This window comes from Lissotriton vulgaris, chromosome 7, assembly GCF_964263255.1.
Source record: "Lissotriton vulgaris chromosome 7, aLisVul1.2, whole genome shotgun sequence".
NCBI lineage: Eukaryota > Metazoa > Chordata > Amphibia > Caudata > Salamandridae > Lissotriton > Lissotriton vulgaris.
In genome coordinates this window covers 323,227,437-323,253,717 of record NC_141695.1, presented here as the reverse complement: position 1 = coordinate 323,253,717, position 26,281 = coordinate 323,227,437, and the positions used below count along the sequence as shown (strand labels likewise).

The 26,281-nt window shown below is 43.9% G+C and overlaps 1 protein-coding gene across 2 annotated transcripts in view; it reads right to left on the bottom strand.

The window, feature by feature from the left end:
* Positions 1 to 1,240: 1,240 nt before the first annotated feature.
* The window catches only part of LOC147701481 (carnitine O-palmitoyltransferase 1, liver isoform-like), a 459,588-nt gene continuing 434,547 nt past the window's right edge, over positions 1,241 to 26,281 (bottom strand). For both annotated transcript variants that reach the window (XM_086930153.1, XM_086930154.1), the window contains exon 16: positions 1,241 to 5,054. In XM_086930153.1, coding sequence (XP_086786279.1) covers positions 4,965 to 5,054 — 90 coding nt within the window. In that variant the 3' untranslated portion in view covers positions 1,241 to 4,964. The remainder of the gene's footprint in view (positions 5,055 to 26,281) is intronic.

Sequence of the window (26,281 nt, the reverse complement as noted above, 5' to 3'; positions counted from 1 at the left end):
ACCAGTTGCCCTTTCGATTTTCGTAGTCCAACATTGAGGTCTGACACTGATATCAACACTGATGGTCCTCCAGTGCTGGTAGCATTTACACTGGTGCCAGGCCAGTTGTAGAAGTCTGTACAGAGTTGATATGTGCATGGTAGCAGTTCCAAGGGCACAGGCTATGTCAGGAAGGAATCCATCATCAATAAACCACTGCAGGCCCCTGCTATTCTACGAGGCTCACCTTCAGTGGAGCTCAAAGTTGCACCAGGGGGAGATGGAAGCATACTGAAAATGTGATACATGACCTCCATTTGCTATGGGGTTGATGACAACCATGGGAAATTCAGGATGCATTAGGACTAACTGAGGAATCCGTTTCATGGCCAGTGACCTCAAATGAGCGCGACTTACATCATGACATGTTGAGTCCTGCTTCGCTTGCTTATGCTTGGAAGGACAGAGTGCAGGCCGATGACTTGGCGTAGAAGCAGAACCTACGCAAAGGTTGCAACTTCTTGTATTCTCTGGCATGCAGCTTTATCTCCAGGTCTTGGATAGTCTTCAGATGTAGAAGGACATATTTACAACATGATCTTGAATCATGTCCCGAGATCAAGCACCAAAGACGCACCTTGTGTGGTTCTGTGACCGACATCTGCTTTCAGCAGTAATGGTATGGCTTTAAATGTATTGCTTTATGTGAGGACTCGTTCCTTAACACACAGTGAAACAGATACTGAAAGCAGACAAAATCTGCAGCAGAGCTACGAAAGCAAATTGGAAGGCACGGAAAAGAACTGCCAGCATGCAAGGGTATTTGCGGCTCTGATTGGTCACTTCCAGTGACGTGTGTAGCACATGCAGTGATGCACACCACCACCTAGAGGCCTGCAGAAGCACTGCTATGAAAAAAATATATATATTTTTTTGAAGTGGTCCAGTATGACACCGGGGGATATTCCAAGGTGAAGAATCTGAATGTGGAAGTATTCATCAAGTATTCAGTATCATGGATAATGCAGTCAAGTGGACACAGTGTATTTGCAGATTATGCCATTTACCAGATTATTCTTCTAATTACTATTTAATAATTCATTGACTACTGCTTTCGCTTCCTTTCACTGCTGTATGCATCGGGTGACAGGCTTACTTATTTTGGTCCAAATACCAGGTGCATTTGCAAAACTAAGAGAAAGTTTATGACAGATTTGAAACACTAATGTACAAACGTACAAGAAAAACTATACTCTTTGCGTCAAGTTTTAAATACTGGCCTTTAATAGCCCTCAAGTTGTTCTTAATTTGTACATTGCATTGATAATGGCAATCAACATTAGCATAAGAGATACTGTAGAAAACAAGAAAGAATAAAACAATAACATGAACGGATAGCTTAAAAAGGTAAACCACTTTTTCTTCCCTTTTTGTGGAAACAGATTGATACATTCGAGATTCTATGTAGGAAGAAGGTATGGCCCGCATATCTCAACGGCACAGAGCGCAAGCATTCTGGAATATACAAAGTTGAGATGGAAGGAGCAAGATAATAGGGGCAGGAGGAGTTTTTGTTTCGTGAAAGTGTGTTTTCCCGGAGCAAGCTGCTGGTTTTGACTCTGTAGAGATAAAAGTTCTATGCTTGGAGAGGTTTATGAGAGGTTTATGAAAATACAGTGTAAAGGTTTTGGCAAGTCTTCACTGACCACTCTTGAGAAGGCTTTCAGTGTCTGAATGATGGATTGATGGAGGCAAAGGAATCTGCTTCTGCATCTTATAGAAAGGAATCACGGAGTGATCTTGACTGGTTCAAGGTTACAGTCTGAAGATGCTCAATAATGGAGATTTTCGTAATCAATTCCCCAGTGATTAGGATGAGTAAATATACCTTAGATTTCAGCAAAGAGCTTTAGAACATCAGGGACCAAGCATGTGCAGGATTTTCCAAAAAGGGACCAATAATAACTCCTCATCTGCGGTACCTGTCATGTTCAATTGCTAATAGCAAATACTACAGGCACATCATCTACTGCTAATGGCATGAAATGACGCTCACTCTTATCAGTACTACACATAAAGGAGGTTGGGAGTAGCTTTTCAGGCTAAACCAGGTCAACCCTCACCCTGTGCCACAAAGGCATGCAGGAGAGGGTCCGTGTTCAACAACTTATATGTGTGTAAATTGATGGAAGGTTCCTAGCAAGTTCTCCTCCGTTCAAGATAAACCAGATTAATTCCAAACTATGTAGCATTGATCTGGTCTACCAATCATTATACATTGTACACCAGGTACGTCTGCTGTATAGACAATGCCGCCATTTATTGTCTGGGATAAACCAGATCTATCTGCATTGTAAACACAGGCCCGACAATCTTTTTCCACGAAAAGCCAGGTCCATCTTATTTTGACTGCTGAACTTATGGAAAGTATGCCGAGAATGGACAATCCTTTGGTCATTACTAAATTCCCTGCCGTTCAATACCAGGCGGTGGTGCCTGTGTATGTTTGCGTGGAAGGAAGCATATCCTCCTACAAAATAATGATGTTATTTTACAAAAAAATTGGTATGATTCTATGTAAATATTTGGCAGAGCTCCTAAATTTGCTTGGCTGAAATGGCAAGACAGTTTTGGAATACAATAGACCTAAACATCAGTCCTGAACTATTCAGATTTGGAAGCACATTTTTTGCCGAATGAAAGAATGACTAGCATGAAGACGGTCATTCAGTTTCCATTGATTGGATGAATTACAAGGAGGAAATGCAATTGTCTTCTACTCATTGGCCTGTGTGGGCAGTTGAGCGGTGAGAAATACATTACATTTAAGTTTTCTAAATGGCAACTAATGTATTTTTTGTCATACTTATTCTCAGCATAGATAGATGGCATGTTATTTTTTTGCTGCAGTGAGTAAATTGAAAGTTTAGCATTAGCTGCCATACCCTACATCAATTAGGCATATGTTCAGACAATCTAAATAGCCAATAGAGGTGGGCAGACTGTGGTATCATCAGCTAAAAAAAGTATCACTAGGCACAGAACTGAGGCTGATACATGTGCTAAGTATGGGTTCCAAATCAGATAAAATCTGTCAACTATGCAATAATAGAGCATGATATATAAGTCTGCAAAAGAATGAGACGCATAAATGAGGTAATGGTTTTCAAGTCAGTAGGGATTTCGGACCCATTTCTGAAGGGAGTGCAATATTCAAGTATAACCAAAGAGAAGACCCATGCATGATGTGAGCAGTGTTTGCATGTCTGATCAAAGTCTAGAAACCGTGAGTGTAGTGAGCATGGTGTTGAAGTCTGATCGAGGTCAGGAACCATGCATGAGGTGAACGGGCATTCCAGTCTGATCTGGACAAAGAATCAAGTATGAGGTGTGTATGTATCAACGTATCAGCTGATCTGGGAGCAATGCATGAGGTGAACATCAATTCATGTCTAAAGAGGAACAGTAAAAATACACTAGATAAGTACTGCATCGAAGTCTGATGTGGTTCAGGGACATGTGTATGATGAACACAGAATTCATGCCTGCAAATGGCAACCCAGGAGGTGAGCACAGCACGGGAGTCTAAGCAGAGATTATGCCCATGTGTGAAAAATGCACAGCAGTATTTTGTGCAAGAAGGAGACGTTGAAATTGCGAGGAAAGCGTCTCCAGGTAAGCTCACATCATAACAAATAAGTGAAAGATCCAGCAGAAGTCCTCATGATGAATGTCTTAGTGGTTGGTTGAGCTGCACCTACAACGCCACAACTTATGGGTTGAAGCCTCTTATGGAACATTTCATATTTCCAGAAAATATTTATCAAATGCTTTAACCTCTTCGGTAATGGTGGAACACATGACACATGTTGAGATAGCTTCTGTTTGACAACAGGACTGTTTTACCAGAGATGACTGAATTGACTACACATTGCCAAGGAATGGTGCATCCAGCCCCATTAAGTTGGAACAAGTGCAGATTGTCTTCGCCCTGACAGACCCTGGTGCAGTCTACCAAAAACAGGGAGGGTAGAGAACAAACTATTAAGTGAACAATTGCGCTGTGCAGAAGATATCAAACAGTGATGGCCCCTCCTGTGGTACGGCGAACACGTACTGCAGCTCACAGCAGAACTTTAGTACATGAGTGCCGGATTGTCATGCAACTGGTAGTTCTGTCTGTACTTTGTGTCGAGCTCACATTGCCATATGAAGGAAGTTAACGGTTCAGTTTAGGACTGTATGTTCTGTCCCCGGTTTCCAAGTGTAATTAATATTAAAATAAATGCTTGGCAGCCGAGAAGCATCTCAAATAGATACAATTCATTGGAGGTTTCACAGATCGTTGAATCCACACCAGGAACGGATGTGATCACCAGAACCTGATCCTAAACCTGTTGATGTAGGCTCCTACTTTAAAATGATAAAATTGAAGAAATGTCTTTACATATAAGGCACCAACTCACAGACAAAACTTCAAAGAAGCCAACATTTCCTTCAGCTTCCTTTCGTGGCCAGTCTCAAACATACTTATCTGTGCGGTATGTCCAGATGCAGCCATGTTCTGACAACTGTGCAAGTGAAGGTGTGCACGGACAATCAACTATACCCAATGCAGTGTTGGTTCCATTTTTTGGCATGTGTTTGTGCAAGGGTGTACTTTTGTGGCGTGTCAGGCCGCATTTTGTGCAAGTAAGAAACAGTGGGTGGGTGAGTGTGGTCTTTATCTGCCTCTTACATGTAGTTGTACTATATGTACTATCACCATTGACTGTTGCGAGTGTTCACCTGCGTTTTTCTTTGTGTGAGTTATGAATTTCCTTTTAAGCACAGGATCCTTTTTGATTGAGTTAGTGGAATCCAACAAGTTGAGACAACCAACCCACTGTTGTGTGCTGCAATTTATTGGGTGTTCTCCAGGAAAAGTTTCTTTTGGCACTGGGAATGGACTTGAGCACAGAGTAGCTGTCGGATCGCGTGCCCCTCTACTTCTTTTGGTTGCTTTTGCCAACAGGAAATAGAGCCAAGATGTCCTTAAGGGCACCGCGGATGTTACTGCCGAACCGATGTGCATCCTGCAAAGGCACAAAACAGCCAATAATCAAAATTGACAAATATATAGGACTACAGCTCACAGTATCCACATTGCCACATAAAGCATAAAGCACTTCCAAATAAAAAATAAATGCTCTTCTTAACAAGAGTTAATGACCAGTGTGTAGTGACGTTTGCATGGATATATTTGGTTAATAATATTCAATATTGAAGCTTGTACAGGAAGAGAGATCACAGAAAGACTTGCATGCAATTTGGGCCACAAGAGTGGGAGTGAACCCAGCAATCTTGCAATCCACATGTGAGGCACACAAAAATCACCAGCTAAGTTAACTAGAGTGGCCTCTGCCATTAGTCAGAAAGGGCAGGGGGCAGGCGGGAGAGAGTGAGACCTTGAGGGAAGTCAGAGCGAGAGAGAACTGAGGATGGTCTCAAACTTGGAGTGAGCAAACTGCACGGCGAGAGATAAAAAACAAAGGCGAGACCGAGAAGAGCGATAGCGAGAGAAGCAACATGACAGAGAGAAGTCTAGATGTCGAAGAACTGCAGATAAAGACAAACCGATATTAACCTAGCCTAAATGAAATCATTAGAATACTTCTCCTTTATTGAGCTTTAATTTTCTATATTATTTTTTTATCACTTTTGGTTTAAGCATATCAATAAAGTAAGTCTGTCAGATTAACAAAGGCCTCAGGATTAGTTCTTCACCTGGAGCCAATTTGACTTAGTTCATTTGTAAAGCCCACAAACGGAATAAAAATAAAAAATCGTAAATCCGTTATTTGTAAAGCACAAACTACTCACCCCTTCGGATCTCAAGGCGCTGGGGCCGTCGTGGAGATTAAGTGAGCTATTGCCCAGAGTCACATGGTAATGAGCTGAGCTGCCGCCAGAGACAGGGATCGAACTGTGAACCCTGTGCTCAGGAGTCAGCTGCCCTAGCTGCTGCGCCACACCTCTCCATCTACCATAAGAAGAGATGTCCTGGCGCTCAGAAAGACTGCAGTACACAAACAGAAGAGAATGATAACTATGGTTGAATAAATTATGGATGAATAAATACGTTTTAGGATCTTTCCTAAACTGCGTTGGGTTGCATTGGGAACAAATGTGAAGAGGCCTGCTCTTCCAGACTTTCTGGATGATCAACCAGAGCATCTGTCTTTCAAATCAAGTTTTCTTCAATCTTGCAACAGCCAGCTGAACTTGGGAAAAGGACCATAGGGTCCTAGCGGGGGTATATCTGGAAAAGAGACTTTTCATACAGTTATTGCTCATTTGGCAATGAAACAGCATGAGGTAGGCACAGGCCCTTAAATCGACATAAAGACTAAGGTATTATACCCCAATCCCAGCACCAATCTGGCAGCCGAGTTTAAGAACCCTTGGAGCTTTCTGATGGTATTTGTGGGAGTTCCCTAAAGCAACGAGTTTCCATTATTGAACTGTGAACGAGGTCCAACCATCGTAGTTTTAGAGGCCACAGAAATCAAAGTGAGAATCTTACGGATGACTCTTAGTAGGATCATACATGCGGTTTAATCTACCGACTCCCAGGCCCTTCCAAAGCATTTAGTGAGGCGCTGACTACTCATAGCACCTTTGGTTATTAGGCTAGCCAACTTTAACACTAGCGGAGATTTTAATTAGCATTTCAAAGCCACACATGATTCTATTCTCTGAAGCACTTGTAGAGCGCATAGCTACCTATAGGCATCCCAGCGCCAATAGTGCAGCACAGAAGATATTTGAATTATACATCATTAAAGGCAGCTGTTCTGGAATAGCCATGTTTTAAGCATTTTCCAAAAGAGGAGTAGATGATTTACCGAACGGAGAAAAAGTGGGAGGTTGTTCCACAGCCTGGTCACATTGTATGAAAAAGAGCACCCACCAAATCTTTCCCTTCTAATTTGGGGTACTTTGGCCAAATAGACATTAGAAAAAACGCAAGGTTCTTCAGGGAAGGTAAGAGAGCATGGGACGGGAAATCAGACGCCCACTGTCAGAAAGTGCTCTGTGGGCGATCACAGGGATTTAAATTTGATCCTCTCAGCCACAGGGAGCCAATGAAGAGAATTCAAAGCTTGTCGAGCCGATTGGTGCCGAGGTATGTTGAACAGCAACCGCGCAGCACAGTTCTGTACCTCCTGGAGTTTCATCATGGTGGCCTTTGGAGCTCGCAATCAGTCTCTTTGCAATAAAGGGAAGAAGAAAGAGTATCTTTCGAAGCATTCTAAACATGCTGTAGCAGGTAGTTGCAAGCTTCCCAGACAAAGTCAAACTTGAATGCTTTATTCAGCCATATGTCAAGACTCTTGATGACATCTTTTGGCAGTGGAGAAGAGCCTAGACAACTCGGCCAGTCCGGACTTAACTCCGGTTTCATGTTGTTTTCCAATAACATGAGTTCAGGTTTGTCCCAGGTAAGCTTGAGACAATACCTTTCTTTCCAACTGGCCACTATCACAATATCACCAATTTTATAGATGACCTTGCTGCTATGCAGCTAACTCAACTAGTCATAGGCACAACGCATTCTAGAAGTTGGCCTTCCTCTTGGCCCGTTTTTCTAATCTTTGCTCCCTACAGGCCACCCCCCTGGTTTGGCCCGACCATTTTATGACCCCCCCATTGTCTATCTGTTTGCACCATCAAGCAGATTCTTTTGTTCCAGTCGCGACCCCCACATGCCCTAGGCACTAACTAGGCCTTCAAATATTTGGACATTTTATTATTCAGGAAATCACCCCTACCTACCTCCAATTGTGGAGGAAGCTAATAATTCCTAGCAATCCAGACTTACCTCGGCTCTAGACACCTTTATTCTTGTCAGACAAAATCCCATAAAGAAGCAGCTCGAGGCTCCCTGGTTTAATAAGACCTTTGCCCTGGCCAAAAAGCACTGCAAGACTTTAGAACGCGCCTGGAAAAAAACTTATATTCTCTACTGAAGTTTCCTACAGATCTTCTTTAAAAGTTATCATAAACTTATGGTGAAATCTAGGGCCGAACACTATACAAATAAAATTAGTATTAGCAATAATCCGGCCAAAGAAATGTTTAATTTAGTGAACAGCCTCACAAAACCAGTGCTTGCACCTGATCCCACTGAAGGCTCTAGTTTACTCTGAGAAATTTTCAGAGTATTTTATTAGTAAGTTCAATATCTATCCTTATCTTTCCTTTGGCAGCACCTGATGTTAGGCCCGATTTTACGGTGCAGCCAGCTGTCACCAATCCTAGAGTTTTTTTGGACTCACTACCTCTCCTGAGCTCATACTCCTTTCTTTCCCTCTGCAGTTTAGTGAAATCCGGTTTACCAGTGGACCCCATTAATCTTGATCTGTTTATCAAGTTACAGGAGTTTCTTCTCCCATCATGCTTAGAGAATGGGAACCTTTAAATATCTTCTGCCTCTGTGGGAAGCTCTTGAAAGCAAGCTAAGGTTATCACTCATTTGAAAAAAACTACTTTGGGTGCCTCAAAACCAGAACATTTTTGCCCTATTTCCCTCCTACCTTTCCTTGCTAAGATCACAGAGAGACCAGTCAATGGCATCCTGACCATGTTTTTGAAGACAATCATATTCCTGACACCTTTCAAAATGGCTCTAAGTCTGCTCACGATAAAAAATGTCCCCTCTCTGCAACCACTGAGAAATGTTGTGGTGCCTTGGATGAGGGCAGGGCCTCAGCCTTTTGACACAGTATCTCACATAATCTTGCTCCAGTGCCTTCAAAACATTGGCATAGGAGGGTCCTCTCTGACCTGGCTTGCCTCCTTTCTTTTAGAGCACTAATTCCAGGTAATCTTTCCACCTTATGGAACCCAGTCTCATGCCTTACACTATGGTGTCTCCCCCCCCTTTGCCCCCCAAGGGTTCTTCATTAAAACAAAGTGCAAACTAGGCCTGAAGATATCAGTTATCAGAGCGCTTCACATTAGCACCAGTTTCGTAAAAGATTAACACACTTATTGTTTTTGTTAGGCAGAGTAAGTGATTTGCCCAGAATCACACGATGTTGAGAATCGTTGCAGAGAATCAAACTCAGTTCCCTAGCTTCGAGGTCAACCGCTCTAGCCATAAGGCTACATCCTCTTCATTGAGCCCTACCTTATCCAATATATAAGCTCAACCTCTGGCACAGGTTATCAAATCCTCGAGGCTTAAGCTGTTGTGGCAAAGTGGCCTCGAAAAATCTACTTGCACGCTTGCTACGGCGAGTCAGAATTTATCAGGTCGAGTCATTTTTAGGACTTACTGGTTCGTTTGGGCAGGTGGGCTTGAGCTGAAAAAGAACTGCTGTTCATTCAGAAAGTGAATGAGCAATTAAGGTGCCTTTAAATCGTATTTTTATCTTGACACATTTCCCCTCTGTTCAAGAACAGAGGTCAAATGTTAGTTTGTCTTTTTATTACTAATTGCTGCTTATCTTATGCTGGAAAATTGTGCTTACTTTTCTCTTACTACAGTTAGTGGTTTTTGTCAAGTGACCGGTCTGAATCATTGTGAAACAAAAGGCTGTAGGATTATTATTTTTTAAAACACAACATTTTAAATAGCTTGTAAAGGAATAATACAAACATCTCAAAATATATCAAGAGTTAGAAAAGCACATTTATTATTTTTGTAATTCAGAAGTGTAATGCAAACAAAGATTTTAATAGGAGCACAACAAATTAGAATACTTTACTTGGTTATGTGCATATGACAAATATTTGTAGAAACTCGATTTCCAAACATTGTTTGTACACTACATAGTTTTATCAGTAAAACAGCATGTCAGTTCGAAATTCTGTGGCCATTCAATGATTTATCATATATGTGGCTAGATTTGTATTATATATGGAGAAAAAGTCTAATCTTTTAAATCAAACAAAAGTTTTTTTGCACAGCAGACATGCTGAACTCACATATTTGAAGGTGCTCTCATATGTGATAATGAAGTAAATGGTGGCTCAGTAAACTGAAATATTTGCCCAGGATCACGTAATTTGAAACCAGTTTAGGGGTCAAGAGCATTAAAATGTCAAGTACATTATTTAAGTAACTGGACTGCAGGTCTGGTAACTTTTTTACGGTTTTTGAGGCCTGAACTGTCATTGCCTGAATGCAACCGCTCCCACAGCCCCCCCCCCCCCCCCCCCCCCCGAAATTCTGTTAGGTAAACGTCCATTCTTGTGGCAATCGCTGGTGGCCCCTATCCCTCGCCCCCGTGTCCTTTGTCCCTAACCCCCCCCCCCGAACCCCCCCACCGTCCTCTTAGGAAAATCCAGAATCACCTTCTCTTTAGAACATTTTCTAAAACTCGGCTCTAATCCATATAGCCTTTTTATTTTATATAAGCAGTCACTGTCCATACGTTTGTGGAGTCTGGCGCTGGGAAGCCCCGTTTTGGGGCAGCTATGAGCTTTACAAAACCCTTAACATAACATGCGAAAACCAGCCTGTTTAACTGTAAGAGAAAAAGATTATCTAGAGTTAAAAATCATCCCCAAGTTTTTTGCCGACTGTCCCGGATTGGGAGGGCCCACATTCGGAGGCCACCATTTGGCAGTTCATATTTGTTGATTACCAAAGATTATTATGTCTTATCCCCATTTAACGTCATTCAGTTTGGAACGTTAGTCATGCAGGCAGCAAAATAGTTAGGGTCTACATTCAAGCTCAGAATCAGCATAGGTGCAGGAACTATAGCCAAAGCCTTCGTTCAAATTAGCCAGGGGAAAGAGACACAGACCAAATAGCGTGGGACTCACTGCAAAGCCCTGAAACACTCCCATAAAATACTTTTAATTGAAGGTTTTTAAAGCAAAAGGTGTAAAATAACAGTTCACAAGGTCTAAAAGTCCCAGTCTAAATATAACTAGGAAAATATTGAAGAACTATTGAATCTTTTTAAATATTTGGCATACAGAGAAATAAACCTAAATAAACAAAAACAAGCATTTACAATGCAATAGGTCTCGCAGCATTAAAGTTTGAGTTATTGGCATTGTGTATGACAATGCCAATAGTTATAACTTTTGCAAATGTGACACCTATAGCATTTGTAATGCAATATGTGTTGTATTTCATGTACGCACAGAGAAACGAACACAAACAGACTAACAAAACATTTGTCTTCTAAACAGCCACATACACACACGCGCACACTCTGGGGCGTCTACAGACATAAAACAAGAAAAGTGAGAGTGATTGTAACCATATGTAACAGGAGGGAGAGAGGAGGGGTAAGAGACTGATGAAGTATGGTTTTTGTAGGGTTTATTTCACGAGGAAGGACGAGATAAGTTCATAAGCTTTTCCCAAAAGAATTTTCAGACTCATTAATTCTAAAGATAATTGTCTATCTACATATTGAAGCATGAAAATATTTTTGATTTGTAACAAATTTCAAGAGGGTCAACATAAAGGCGGAGTATGGATTGATTAATAAAAGAAATAGTACCCATTTTAATTAGACCGAATTTGCAAACAAAACAGGTGATGGACCGAATGTGGATCAATGTCACACATTCAACCCAGTCCAAAGATCTGGGCCCAAATCCATCGTTTTTTTGCACTCCACACCACCCTGGGTTAGACAATGGCGATATGCAAATCAGCTCTGACCCTGTGCCCCATGGGAACAGTCCAGTCCGAACTACAAAAGCCATGTCCTTCCCAGAACGGAATCAAGCATCCGAGGACCGGACCGGTTTCGAGGTAACACCTCTCATCAGCCCGGCTAGCTTGACTCCAGTGGTGTGGAGTGCCTGGGACCCACGTCTGAGCATCCCCAGCTCAGACGTGTTTGCATTAGTCATGACAAGATCTGCAGACCGGATCTGAAGACAAGAATCTGCCAGACAGTCTCTTCTCTTCTCTCTCTTTTGTTATTTTGTCCAATCCCCCTTCCCTCGGGATGATGGCTTAGAGACTCATGTTATCTGTGGGCTCTGGGTTATCGTTCAGAGTGGATTTGGGAATCGGCATCTCTGTTCCTGTGCAGTCCAATACCACAGAGCTTTCTGCAGTCCTGACAGAGTGAAGTGCCCAAGTTGCCTTCGCACCCGAACAGAGATGGCAGAGGGGATAAACGTACAAAACCTAGGGGCAATTCTAGACACCATACAAAAGGAACTGAGTGACTTGAGAGAGGAAAACCGAAACCTTAGGTCGGAGTTAATAAACTCTAAGAAAGAAACTGCGGAGTCGGCTCAAAAGATTAGACAGCCTTTTAGTCCAGAGCAGGAATTAGCGGGATCCATGTCAGAGAGTTCAAATAGAATGACAACCCAAGTTATTCATTCCCTATCCCCGGTCATTCCACTAGCTGCCCCAGAGAGATTTGACGGGGACCCACAAAAGGCACAGATATTCATTACGCAGTGTTCTTTGCATTTCCTGTGTCGCCCTTCGATTTTTCCAGACGCACAGTCCAGGGTCGCCTTTATACTCTCGTATCTGAGTGGGGACGCTGCTGCTTGGTCCTTACCATTAATCACCAAGAATGACCCCATTTTGCGAAACTTCGAAGAATTTAAACAGGAATTTTTACGAATCTTCGATAGGAGAAGAATATCCCAAGCGACGGATAATGAACTGTTGGACCTAAAACAAGGTAATAGGGATTTGGTATCTTATCTAGCGCAATTCAACAAGCTCGTAGTGGAGACAGACTGGCCGGAGAGTAAGAGAGCAGCAGTTTTCTACAGAGGCCTGAAGGATGAGTTAAAGGACGGGCTGGCGGCCATCCCTAATAGGCCCACGGAAATTTCGGCGCTAGTGGATCTCGCGCTGGAATTGGATTTTCGGCAAGGCGAAAGAAAGGGCGAGAAAAGGAGAGACTTCAGACCAGCCGTTCCTAGATTCGACAGAGTTCGATCAGAGAATCATCGGAGCCAGGATGGAGAGACAGGGACGGAACCGATGCAAATAGGCACCATTTGAGGTCCGTTAACCAGAGAGGAGAAAGAGAAAAGAAGAACAAACAATCTATGTATGTACTGTGGTACTGGTGGCCATTTTGTGAAATTTTGCCCTAAGAAACCTAAAACAGTCTTCAAGCCGAAGGAAAACTAGAGGCACCACCTGTTGACGGAGTTGAACAGGTGGATGCGTTAATCAAGAAAACTCCAGAAGAGCATAGAGTGGCCAACACGTTACAGTCAGCGACACCTCATTTGATACTATCGATGAGGGTGAAATTTCGAGACATTGTCCTGTCGGAAGTTTCGGTGATGATAGATTCAGGAGCGACTGGAAACTTCTGCGACTTGAAGTTTGCCGACAGAGTGGGCCTACTAGCCATCAAGAAAACCAGGAGTGAACCGGTTCGGGCCGTGGATGGCACAAACCTATCTTCGGGCCCCATAGTTAGCCACACCGAAGTCGTTCAACTTATTTCGAGTGATGGGCATGAAGAGAAGATCCAATTTAACCTGATAGACGCCCCTCAGTTCGAATTGATTTTGGGACTTCCATGGCTCACCGAGCACAACCCAATGGTTAATTGGAGCACCAGATCCATCCAAATGATCTCAGATTACTGTTTGGAAAATTGTTTTAGGAAACATGAAGGAATACGTGAACCGAATCCTGCCTATTCGCTGTGTCAAACCGGGCAATCCGTCTGTATCATCGATGCCCAAGAGGTGCCAGAAGAATACAAGGAATTCGAAGAGGTATTCAATGAAAAAGAGGCCGAACAGCTCCCTCCCCATCGTAGGTACGACTGTGAAATCGAACTGGAACCCGGGGTTAATCTGCCATGCAGCAGAGTTTTCGCTCTAACAGAAAAAGAGCATCAGCACCTGAGGGAGTATCTAGATAAGTATCTTGCTAACGGGTTCATTCGACCTTCACAGTCTCCAGTATCTTCGCCGTTGTTCTTCGTGCCGAAGAAGGAAGAGGATCTGCGAACTTGTATAGACTACCGTGCCATCAACAAAATCGCCAAAAAGAACAGATATCCCCTGCCCCTCATCTCGGTCTTGTTACATCAAATTAAAGGAGCCAGTATCTTCACCAAGCTCGACCTCCGCGGAGCTTACCATCTGGTGAGAATGAAGGAGGGTGACGAGTGGAAGACGGCTTTCCGGACCAAGTTTGGCCTCTTCGAGTACCAGGTTATGCCCTATGGCCTGTGCAACGCCCCGGCAGCCTTCCAATATTTCATAAACGATGTCCTGAAAGACTTCCCCGATCAATCTGCTATCGTCTATATTGACGACATTCTTATTTATTCTAAGAATGCGGAGGAACATCAAATGCATGTCAAGGGAGTACTACAGAAACTTAAGGACAATAGTCTCTTTGTGAAGCTGGAGAAGTGTGCATTCAGCGTGAATCAAGTGGAGTTCTTAGGATTTGTCATCTCACCTAGTGGAATCCTTATGGATAAAAAGAAAATTGAAGCTGTGGTCGAATAGAAGTCGCCCGCAAGCGTCAAGGAAGTCCAGAGCTTCATAGGCTTCGCGAACTTCTACCGGCGGTTCATCAGCGAGTTTGAGGAAAATTTTGCCGCTCACTCAATTGTTAAAGAAAGGAGCTAAATTTGAATTGTCGAATGAAGCTGAAGAAGCCTTTAAGGCCTTGAAACAGGATTTTACATCAGCACCCATCCTGCAACATCCAGACCCCATGGAACCCTTTTATGTGGAAACTGATGCCTCCGATCAAGCGGTTGGGGGAGTGCTATCTCAGAGGAATAAGGTGACAGGACAACTGCATCCAGTGGCATATCGATCGAGGAAACTGTCACCAGCGGAGAGAAATTATACCATCACGGAGAAGGAACTTTTAGCCATCAAAGATGTCTTCAAGGAGTGGCGCCATTACCTCATGGGGGCTCGACATCAAGTGACAGTTTTCACTGACCACCGTAATCTGAAATTCCTGAAGACCGCCAGGACCCTTACTCCGAGACAATTAAGGTGGTCATTGTATTTTGCGGATTACGATTTTGTAATCACCTATAGGCCCGGCGCTCAAAATGGCAAGGCTGACGCCTTGTCGATGATGGATACCGAAGACCACAAAACCCCTCTGGAAAGTCAATCAATCATCCCTACGGAGAGAATCATTGGAGCCATGTCATCATCTGTCAGTCTAGAACAGGATGTCTTAAAAGTAATGGACGAGACGGCCATGCAGAATTGGGTTAAGGAAGGAGAAGACCGGAGAATCATCCACCAATTACCATATTATCAAGACGCCTTATTCATTCCCACAAAGGAAATGCAGAAGCAAGTTCTACGTGAATGCCACGATGACAAGTTAGCCGGACACAAGGGAGAAGTGAAAACTAAAGAACTAATTAAGAGACATTATTGGTGGCCTGAGATGACAAAAGATATTGAAGAGTATGTTAAGACATGCGAAACCTGTGCTCTGGGAAAATCCGAACGGCAAGCCCCAAAAGGCCTCCTTCAACCTTTACCCACTCCACCCTATCCCTGGCATACTGTCACCCTAGACCTCATCACCGATTTGCCCTTAAGCCAAGGTTACAATACAATATTAGTTGTAGTGGACTCGTTTACTAAAATGACCCATTTTACTGCCTTAAAAGGGGTACCTAGTGCCAAGCAGTTAGCCACTCACTTCAGTACTCAAATTGTTAAGATACATGGGATACCGAAGGTTATTATCTCAGATAGGGGATCCCAGTTTCTTTCTCATTTTTGGAAATCCTTCATGGAAAGCTTAGGAACTGAGGTGAGGTACTCCACTAGTTACCAACCCGAGACCGATGGTCAGACGGAAAGGGTGAATCAGGAGGTTGAGCAATATTTAAGGTTATATCTCTTGAAACAGGAGGGGAACTGGCCAGAGTATTTGTGGGCTGCAGAGTTTGCCCATAATAATGCCAAGAATGTGTCTACTGGTTACTCCCCGTTCTATATGAACTACGGAAGACACCCTAATTCAACCATTAGACAGACAGATATATCAGTTCCAGCTGTAGCAGAAATTGTCTCTCATCTAGAGCAAGTACATCAGAGTGCAAGAGAGAATCTGACCCTAGCCAAGGCTAAATACAAGGCATACGCAGACAAGAAAAGAGGAGTAGGGCCTTGCATTGAAGTTGGAGATCGTGTATGGTTAAATGCTAAAAATCTGAGACTACGAGGAAACCAAAAATTCCAACCAAGGTTCATTGGTCCATATCCAGTGGAAGAAAAGATTGGCCAGGTGAACTATCGACTCACTCTACAGCCCAACCTCAAAATTCATCCAGTCTTTCACATTTCGTTACTAAAAAAGGTTCCAGTTAGTCTGCGAAAAATCTTAACCCCCAAACCAATACAGTTGGAAGACGGTGAAAAATTTGAGGTGAAGAAAATTCTCGACTCAAAGGAATCTAGAAACCAACTGTACTATTTGGTAGACTGGAAGGGTTATGGACCGGAAGAGAGATCATGGGAAAGAGAAGAAGATGTGCATGCTCCCAGGTTGGTTAGATTGTTTCATCAACGCTTCCCTGCCAAGCCAAGGGGGAAGGAATTTGCCTTGTTGGGGGGTACTGTCAGAACCCTTACCTCTCGTGTGAACGCAATCACTACGGAACATTCCTTGAAAGAAAATGCACGACAAGGAAGAGGTTCTTGGTCAGCATGCATGCGACTCCGGCACTCCAAGATGGCCGCTAGAGTCGCGTGGAGTTAGCGTTCTAGTCTTCCAGCCTCATCATCACCGCAGCTGAGGTGAGGCGCTGTCAACCAGAGAGCTGCGCACTTCACCGCGAACCTTGCCTGAGGTAGAAGCTATCAAGGTGTTTCTTGTGAAGAAAATATTCAAGTCCGGTTCTCATAGTTTTTCCCTTTAGAGCTTTCCTGCCCCTTTCCCAGCCAAGAGAAGATCATTCTGGAGAAACTTGCAGTACGAAATTCCCAGTTTCTGTGAAGAGTTGTCGAGTGCGTTTGTCTGGCACTGACGACTGAGGAGGCTCTCCGTTTTCTCGGTGAAGAGAGAGAACGGAACTACGTAGATAAGTGTCATCTAGAGCATGTTTAAAAGACTGAGAATTACGTAATTCTGAAGTACTTGCTATTGGATTGTCTTCTGAGAAATTACTAAGCTAAGGACTAGTTTCGAGCAGAGAACGATTTAGTCAAGATAGTTACTAATATCTACATAATATCTACATAGAACTGTCAAGTCAGGAGAACTCATGAGGTGAATGCCCTAAGTTTCAGTCATCGAAAAGTACGAAGGAAAAGCACGAAATAAAAGACATTAAAGCCATACTCTTGACACCCGGAGAGAAGGTGCGACTCAGCAAAGAAACTCTCATGCACGCTGATAGTACAGAAGAGAGGCTAGTTCTGGAGATTTACTTGGTAGGTCAGAACCCATAGGGAATTTAGATAGGTTAGAGAGGTAGAATTAGGAGCTAATGATATGTTTCTCTCTTCCCTGTTTGCATTAGTCATGACAAGATCTGCAGACCGGATCTGAAGACAAGAATCTGCCAGACAGTCTCTTCTCTTCTCTCTCTTTTGTTATTTTGTCCAATCCCCCTTCCCTCGGGATGATGGCTTAGAGACTCATGTTATCTGTGGGCTCTGGGTTATCGTTCAGAGTGGATTTGGGAATCAGCATCTCTGTTCCTGTGCAGTCCAATACCACAGAGCTTTCTGCAGTCCTGACAACAGGCCAACAAGTTGATTATTCCCGATATGCTATGGTTCCAGAACGGTCTAAGGATACATCCTTCCCAAATTAACTGTCACTTGAACTAACCCCATTAATAGATAGAAGGGGGGCTCTTAACAATAGGTAGAAGCTTGGTCCCTAGTTAATGGATCTCAGAGGCTAATTTGTAAAAGAATGAGTGCCAGTGCCCAAGCTCTGTCAGAAGCCGGTGCCATTAAATGTAGATATGCCTCTTTAATCCACTACCAGACACTCCCTATATTTCACTCTTGAAGGTTCCTGCTTTATCCCATTTCTTCGTCCATCTTTCCACTTTGTGGTTTTCCCTATGCTGCTCTCGGTAAATGTCTGATATGTGGAAAAATAAGACCTGGAGGGCCCCATCAGCAGCAACAGGATCAAATTAAGCACAGATCGATCCCCTGTCTCCAGAAGGAAGATATGATCTTCTTGAAGACCCTGCATAGAACTCCCTAGTTTTCCTCACAATCTGGTACAGCGAGCACAAACTAACGAGTAAGAGCCAGGCAGGACAGTGCTTGTATGGTCTTGAGATGCTGCAGTCGACCAAAACACTACCACACAAGAAAGTGGTGAGTGGAGACTTCCTTTTATAGAACCATTTCACCCTACATTTCCTCAACATTCCTCTAAACACAGAGAGTGATTTAGTAATTCAAATTAGGGGTGGGCAGAATTTGCATAGTCTCGCTACGCAAAGCTCTGCGAACTGGTAAAAAATCTCCGCAAGCACGCAGAATTGCTTGTTCCGCCCGTTCGCAATGCTTTTTTCCTGTTCGCAAACGCTGTTTGCGTGCTGGGGGGGAGATATCTCGTGAACACGCATTTTGAAAGCACAAACAAGCAAACACTTCCGCGAAGCAGCGGAATTTTAGGCAATTCCGCGTAACGCGAAATTACCCAAATTAGGCGAGCGGAACGGAATTTACCGCCCAGGGCTAATTCAAATCCTTTATTAAACTTCTTAACCCTTACAACACTTAAGCTATGCCAGCGTCATCTTGTATATTCACTCATATATAACTTCTTCCACTTCCCAGGGAAAATATTTCTCCTGCATGTGTCCTTCTCATTCCCATGCCAAAAACACAGATTCAGCTCTGAGCAACTTGCTAACTTGCCTGGTAACCTATGGCTTCACTTTTTATACATACAAGGACAATATTCAAACTGTAATGAGTCTAGAGAGAACTTCTACTGACACTATGGTTCAACTCAGGGAGTGCATGCAGAAATTTGCAAGCTGAATGAAATAATTCATTAATGCTTTGTTGGCCCAGAATCTACCCTTTTGCTATCTAACAAGCACCCGTCTATAGCTTGCAAACTGGAGATTATAATTTGACTGCAAAATATCCTTTGGCCTACTGGTCAACATGAAGCTGATGTCTTTTTTGTGTCCCTTTACCCTTGCTTCTGACCATATCAAAGTTAGTTGTAAATGCCTTGATATTGTCATGTCTAGAGTACAGGAACTCCTTTTATTTCTGCCCCCATCTCCCACCTCACCAAAATGATCTTATTCAGCACCTTCATGTAGGCAAAAAACATAAGAAGCACATATTAAACACAGTGCTTAATCTGAGCCAGTGGTTTACTGTGCTCAGCTCTTGCAATTAACTGTCAACAGCGGCACTTATGACAACTACCACATGGTGGCGCTGTTTGGGCAATTTAGAGATAAGCAGAACAGCAATTGTTTTTTTTCTAAATAACTAATAAAAGCCACCCAAGTCATTCATGCCTAATGCAGTCTAAAATGTCACACGTGTAGCAGTGTGATGGTTAATAGTTGTGACGGTACTGTCATTGGCAGAGCTGGCAGTGGCAATGGGTGGTGCAAGTTGTGGTGGCCTCCAGACAAGTGCCCTGGTACTAAGTTATTTATTTTTACAAATTAAGCACTGATTATACAGAGACTGTCATCAAGGGCTTACATGGATCATCTAACATACCTAAAAAAGTTGCTGATCACTAGACAAATAGTAAATACGGTCCTATGTATGGCACACCAAGTCTAATAGTACAACAAAATTGCATTAGTTCTTGACAGATGTGTCGTAGAAGACTCATTAGCCTATCCAGGCCGTTTTAGCAGGCTCCGTCCGATGGCTGCATGTTGACGGTAAGTAAACGCCTGGATACATATTCAGTCAGGAACGATGAAAAAGACATCACATGGTCTACTTAGCTCATAAGATAAGATAGATTTTGTTCTTCGTTACTGCTAAGTTACTGAATTGCAAAATCTGGGTGATTTGAGGAAGATTTCCTGGCAGCTACCAGAAATGTTAAGTTTCGAAGAACATGCATACATGTTGGAAAATCAATTAAAAAGTGTAGGATTCCACCTTTTCTGTGTGATCACTCCAGATATTTCTCCTTTTGCTGGACCCTATATTTATGTTGGTCTTAGAACTCTGTGTACTCTACTCCTGCCTGATAACCAGTAGTGAAGCGCCCATGCTGCCCCATTAAAACATGGTCGAAATGGCATTGTTCTAATTTGAATATTTATTTTGCCCATAAGTCTCTACTTTATGGTACAACGTGTACCCAGGGCCTGGAAGTTAACTGTCACCACTGGACTGCAGCACCTAATATACCTTCTACTACAGTGAAAGTGCAAACATGGCTTCAGGCCTATCATAGTATCCTGACTAGCAGTGTAAAAACTGCAATTAGATCTGTCAAAATAAAGCCTTTTGGACAGTTCAAAACAACAGTTTTAAATATTAGTAAGTCACCCCAGTTGGGCCTTGCAGCCCACAAGGCAGGGTGCATGGAATTTAAAAGCAGGACATCTAGAAAGTTAATGTTAACATGTCCTCACCGTGACTAGAATCAGAAGCTATTTACTGTGGCAGGCACAGCTGGCCTATGTAGAAAACCAGAGTACAGATTAATATCCTTATACTGTACCCCAGGACTGGGACTAGCTAGAAAATAATTAAATACCTACATTTAGTCGTTTAAATTCCAATTAAAAGAAGGCATTTTCAAATGTTACTTTTCCCCTTCTTTAAGTTCCCGGAGGCTAATTTGCAAGTGATCGCCAATCCTGGAACAACTGCGGCACTACCACGAGGAGCAGCTGAGCGAAGGAATACCGAAGAAAATGATGATCAAGAAGAGCATGCCCCAGTGATCTCTGCTGCTGCCTTGGAGTTGTTGAGGCAACCGGGACAACAACCATGGAGGATATCTAACTATCATCAGCTCGGGGATCCCCCAAGGCTCAAAATCATTGCCTCTGAGCGCAACAACAGCCTGAAGACCTGGCTGAACGAGCAACACAAGAACCCCAGAAATTGCGAGAAGATCATGCTCTGTAAATATGGAATATGTTTTTGTCCAACCATAATCGCTTCAACTTGCCTTCAAATGTAATCTTGAGTCAATTTGCAACTTGTATATCTGTACCTCGAACGGTTAATATCTGTAGTAGACATATATACTTACAACCATTCTTATGTGAGTTTAGTGTTAATCTATTTCGTATCTTTTATGTAATTCATGTACTCTGAAGTCTTTATGTAACATAGCTAGTTCTATTTTGGTTAAAGTTCGCGCTATATAAAAACTCATAAATAAATACAATTCTCCCAGCCAGTGATTAGTATTTGAATATGTGTGAATGAGTGGGGGGGGGGGGGGAGAATTCATCACAATAGGTCACTGTGATTGACAGGTTGACTTAAATGGGCGGTGAGGACTCCTATGAATCTAACAGAATATTCAGGGTGGGGAAGTGGGAATCCTTTTTGACGTTCGTGTCAAATCCTGTCTGATAGGTCGGCCGGGATTTATATATAACATTTGGATTTAGGGAACACTTGAAAGGAAGAAAACAGGGTGCCAGTAACGTTTGCATATCCACTGTCTGTTTGCAGAATAACAATGATTTTCTCTTACCCGACTTCGGTCTCTGGGTTCCCTTGATAGAGGGTAGAAAGGCTTTCAATGCCAGCCAGATCGCCTGGAGCCCAAACAGGTTGATGTGGAGTCTGGATTCCACCCGAGATCTGTTTGATCTCCTACTCTCCCAGATGGCTGCCCAGCCCAGAAGTGACACATCTGTCACTACTGTCAGAACTGGTTGGAGAAGGTAGAGGGATCTGCTGTTGACCAAATAGCAGTTTGTTAAACACCACTGCAGATATTTTGCACTGCCCTCTGAGATCGGGACAATGTCGGAGAGTCTCCCCCGATGCTGTGCCCACTGGAACTTCAGCTCACATATGCCAGCAGGCATGTGGCACCAGCAGTATGTAGGAGGCCATGAGGCCTAGCAGCCTCAGAGTCAGTCTCACCGAAATCCAGGATAGAGGTTGAAACAACTGTATCATAGCCTGAATATTCTGGACTCGTTCAGGGAGAAAAGAATGCAACTGCACTGTGTCCAGAACAGTTTAGATGAAAATGAACATCTGAGAAGGGGTCAGGTGCGAGTTTGGCACGTTGATAATAAACCACAGTAAGTGCAGGAGGTCTACAACCACCACCATCACCTTGGTGAACACCTGAGGAGAACTGGTTAGACCAAAGGGGAGCACTGTGAACTGAAAGTACTCGTGGCCTACAGTGAACCGCAGGTAAAGTCTGTAGGCAGGCAGGACTAGGGTGTGGCAGTAAGCATCCTGCAAGTCCAAATCTACCATCAAGTCTCTCCGGTCCAAGGTAGACAGGACTTTAACTAGCGTGAGCATTTTGAATTTCTCCTTTTCTGGAAGAAATTAAACTAGCGTGAGCATTTTGAATTTCTCCTTTTTTGGAAGAAATTGAGAGGTCTCAGGTCTAAAACAGGACAAAGGCCTCCATCCTTCTTGGGCACCAGAAAGTAGCAGGAATAGCAATCATGACCTACAATTGATGCCAACACTATCTCTAAGGCTCCCTTGCTCAAGAGAGCTGTCACTTCCTTGGGGAGTAAGGAGAGATGGTCCTCTGTCAGCCTGTCACAAGTGGGTGGCATGGGTGGAGGGGCAGGAACAAAGGAGAGGGAGTTGCCCCTTTGGACAATCTGGAGAACCCAGCGGTCTGATGTTACTGGTCTCTAGTGGTGCAGGTGTTGGCGTATACTGCTCCCACTCAGTGCCTATGATGGTAAGAGGGCTTGGAGATTGCCGCTACCGGGGAAGTGGTGGACTGGCATGACCTCTGGCTACCTGACCCACGGGAAGCATGCATGTTGTGGTGGCTGGGCAGGTAGAGACACAGCTGGAAATCCCTTCCATGGCTTATAATGGCAGACTGTGGTGGGTGAGGAGCCATGGAAAAGCCCAAGGAGCTGACCGTATTTCTGCTGTCCTTGAAGCACTCCAGCTCTGAGTCTGCCTTGTCTCGAAGAGAGCCATCAAAGGGCATATCCCTGAGAAGTGGCTCACAACCAGGAGTGGGGTCTAAGAGCCACCGATGAAGAAACCTGTCTGCCCAGTGAGTCTGTTGTATCCAGCCCACAGCGTATGGCGAACTTAGCGGCACCCTGCCTGTCAGCAATAGCTTGAAAGAGTATGGCTTGAGCCTCCTCTGAGATCATAAGCGGCACCTGTGTAACTGAATCTCAGAGTGAGAGTATCCCCCCAAAAAGCATGCCGTGTTCATTGACCACAGTACCATGGATGGAAGAAAACATTCTTGCCTAAGCTATTAAGCCTCTTTCATTCACTGTTGGGTGGAGTGGTAGGGAAGGCACAAGGATTTAGTTTGGACATGGAGGCTTTGACCTCTATAATCTCTTGGGTGGAGTGTTCGGTGAGAAACTTGGGTCCCCAAGAGCGGGGTGATGGTGGTGGGCAATTGTCCTATTCACAGAAGCCCCTGTGCAGGGCTCGCTTCTGTCAAGACATTTGTCTTGATAGCCATGGATGAAGCTGAAAGTCCAGGACCTCAGTCGCCCTCCTCACCACCACTGCCCTCTTCCGTAGCTATGGTAGGGGAGAGAACAAGCCAGTATCTGGGGAGGTGTCCAGCCTACTGGCATCTTAATCTGGCAATGGTAATGTGTTGGTCTTTTGTTTTGTTTGTTGTGAATCTCTGCAATGTATCTGCTGTAAACGCTCCGATACCCTCGGGTCAGGCCAGCACTATTTAAAACTTCTTAAATAAATAAACAAACAAGTTGGGGTGTAGGGGCAGCTATTCGCAGGGCTCTACTGTCCCATCCCAATGTTGTCCAAGTCCTAGCCCATAGGAATACAGCTTAGGTTCCGGCCTGGATAGAATGCCTCTAGTCGGAGCCAGAGTTGGAGACGACACCCATCCAGCTCTGTGTCAGAGTCAGGGATAAGAATGGGGGGAGGTGGTGCCGGAGACTTCGCCAAGGGGACCGGAGCCGGGAAATGTTGAGGTAGTTCGATTACCGTGGATCTAAAAGTCTGCACTGGCGCCAGGGTGTACCCGTGGAGCCTGGGGGAACAGATTGTTCAAATATGAGGTGCATGACCTCATTCTCATGGAGTTGGTCGTTCCGGCTCCAGAAATCTCAGACAGATGCTTAGTTGGCCAAGGCACAGGCTCAACCGCAGAGCCAGGCCTTGAATACGGACTTTCCCTCATCTTGTTGGATGTCTTTAACAGATGGGGCTAAGTCAAGGACCTCTTCAGACAACTTCTTGTTCTTTTTGTGGGACTTATCCGAGTGTCCGGATAACTTAGACAATGGCTTTGTGACCAACTGATCGCTGAACCTTCCTCTCAACCGGGATCAAGATCATCGTGGCATCACATGCCAAGCAGCAAGGACCGTGAAGGATCAATCCCGCAAAGCCTTTGGGTGCATGGAGCAACAATCGACAGAGGTCTTGGCATCATGGTTGTGCTCGATGCACCAGAGGTAGACGAGGTGTGGGTCTGTGACCAACATTTGCCAAATAAAGATCATTAAAAAATTTGACTGAGTATAGCTCTTTTCCGGATCTGCACTGACTGGCATAGAAATAAAAGAACGGACGTCAGCACGCTGGGGTGGCGCTTATTTAGCCATCTTGCACTTTAGTTCCGGAGAGGACGCCATCTCCAGGTGGAGTTGAATGACGCCAACTACTGGTGCGCAGGGCTACTGCTCACAAAATATTTTTAGATCCAGTCTGATGCCTGGGGAGAATTCAAAAGTACAGAATCAGCAACTAATAGTCTATATCAGATACAAAGACTGACCGTCAATACTTATTGTCCAAGGACTATTAGATGAAAGGCTTCCTCCAAATCCCATGGGCCTGCTTGTACAACCAAGACTTTATGTTCAAGGTAACCTTTGGTTGAGGACTTGTAGTGGCTGCCAAGGCATAGATGCTCTCATACTACATATTGACTGCCAGGGTGCCAAAGGACAGTGGTTTGTAAATAATTGGCTACAACAGCATGGCAGTAGTAGGTTGTGTTCTGATCCTCATGGACAAAATTACTGATCTCCAGTTGCCATCGATGAACCCTCTTAGGAGGAAAACAAAGGGGAAAGGATCCACTGCTTTATTGTCTATTTATGATGGGCTAGATAAAGTGCCCAAGATCAAGGATGGGATGGGTAGGTGGATAAGAGGGAATAAGCAGCCATGGATTACTATTTCGTGAAGCGCAAATATAAAACAGGTACCAGTGTAATCCCAAATTCGATGTAGCCATCTCTTGGTTCGGGAGGCTCCTTGAAGTACTGGTTGCCATGAGTTGTATCCTTGGATCCATCACTGGGTATGTTTTTCTATTTTTCATTCTTTCTCTCCCCCCCTCCCTTTTCAGAAGGAAAATGCTACTTACCGGTATGCATCTGTTCTTGGCATGTAGAGCTGCAGATTCGTACACTTTTGCAATAGATCGGCACCTGGTGTTGGGCTCGGATGATTGCAGGTTGGTGTCTTCTTGGAAGAAGTCTTTGTAGTCATGAGATAGGTAACTCCTCCCTTAGACAATACGGCGCATGGTCATCAACTCCATCCTCAGATTGTTTTTCGCCATGATGGGAAATGATGGAGTTAGTAGAAGTAAAGAAAAAGGATGTCCATGCGTGTGCATCTAAGTAAGATGAGTACTGGAACGGATACAAGTCCCGGGGAGGCGGGAGGGCGTGTACGAATCTGCAGCTCTATATGACAAGAACTGATGCATACTGGTAAGTAGCATTTTCCGTTCGAGGCATGTGAGCTGCAGATATTACATTTTTGCAACGATTGTGCAGCAGTGTCTCCCCTAGCGGTGGTCGCTTGTATCCGTTGCAGAATTCTGAAACAGTGTTCCAAGGACAGCTTGGCCTACTGCAGTTTGCTCCTTGGCTTGCACATCAACACAATAGTGTTTAGTGAAGGTGTGTTTTGTAGACCATGTTGCTGCCTTGCATATGTCCTCTAGTGGTATATTTCCTAAGAAAGCCATATAGGCTCCTAGTTTGCGAGTGGAGTGCGCTCTAGGAGGAACCGCTAGTGTACGTTTAGCTTTTTGATAGCATATTTGTATACACTTTACAATCCATCTGGCAATTCCTCCCTTAGAGATGGGGTTGCCTTTGTGTGGGGGAGAGAAAGATACAAATAGTTGTTTTGTCTTTCTGAAGGATTTAGTCCTGTCTGTGTAGTATAACAT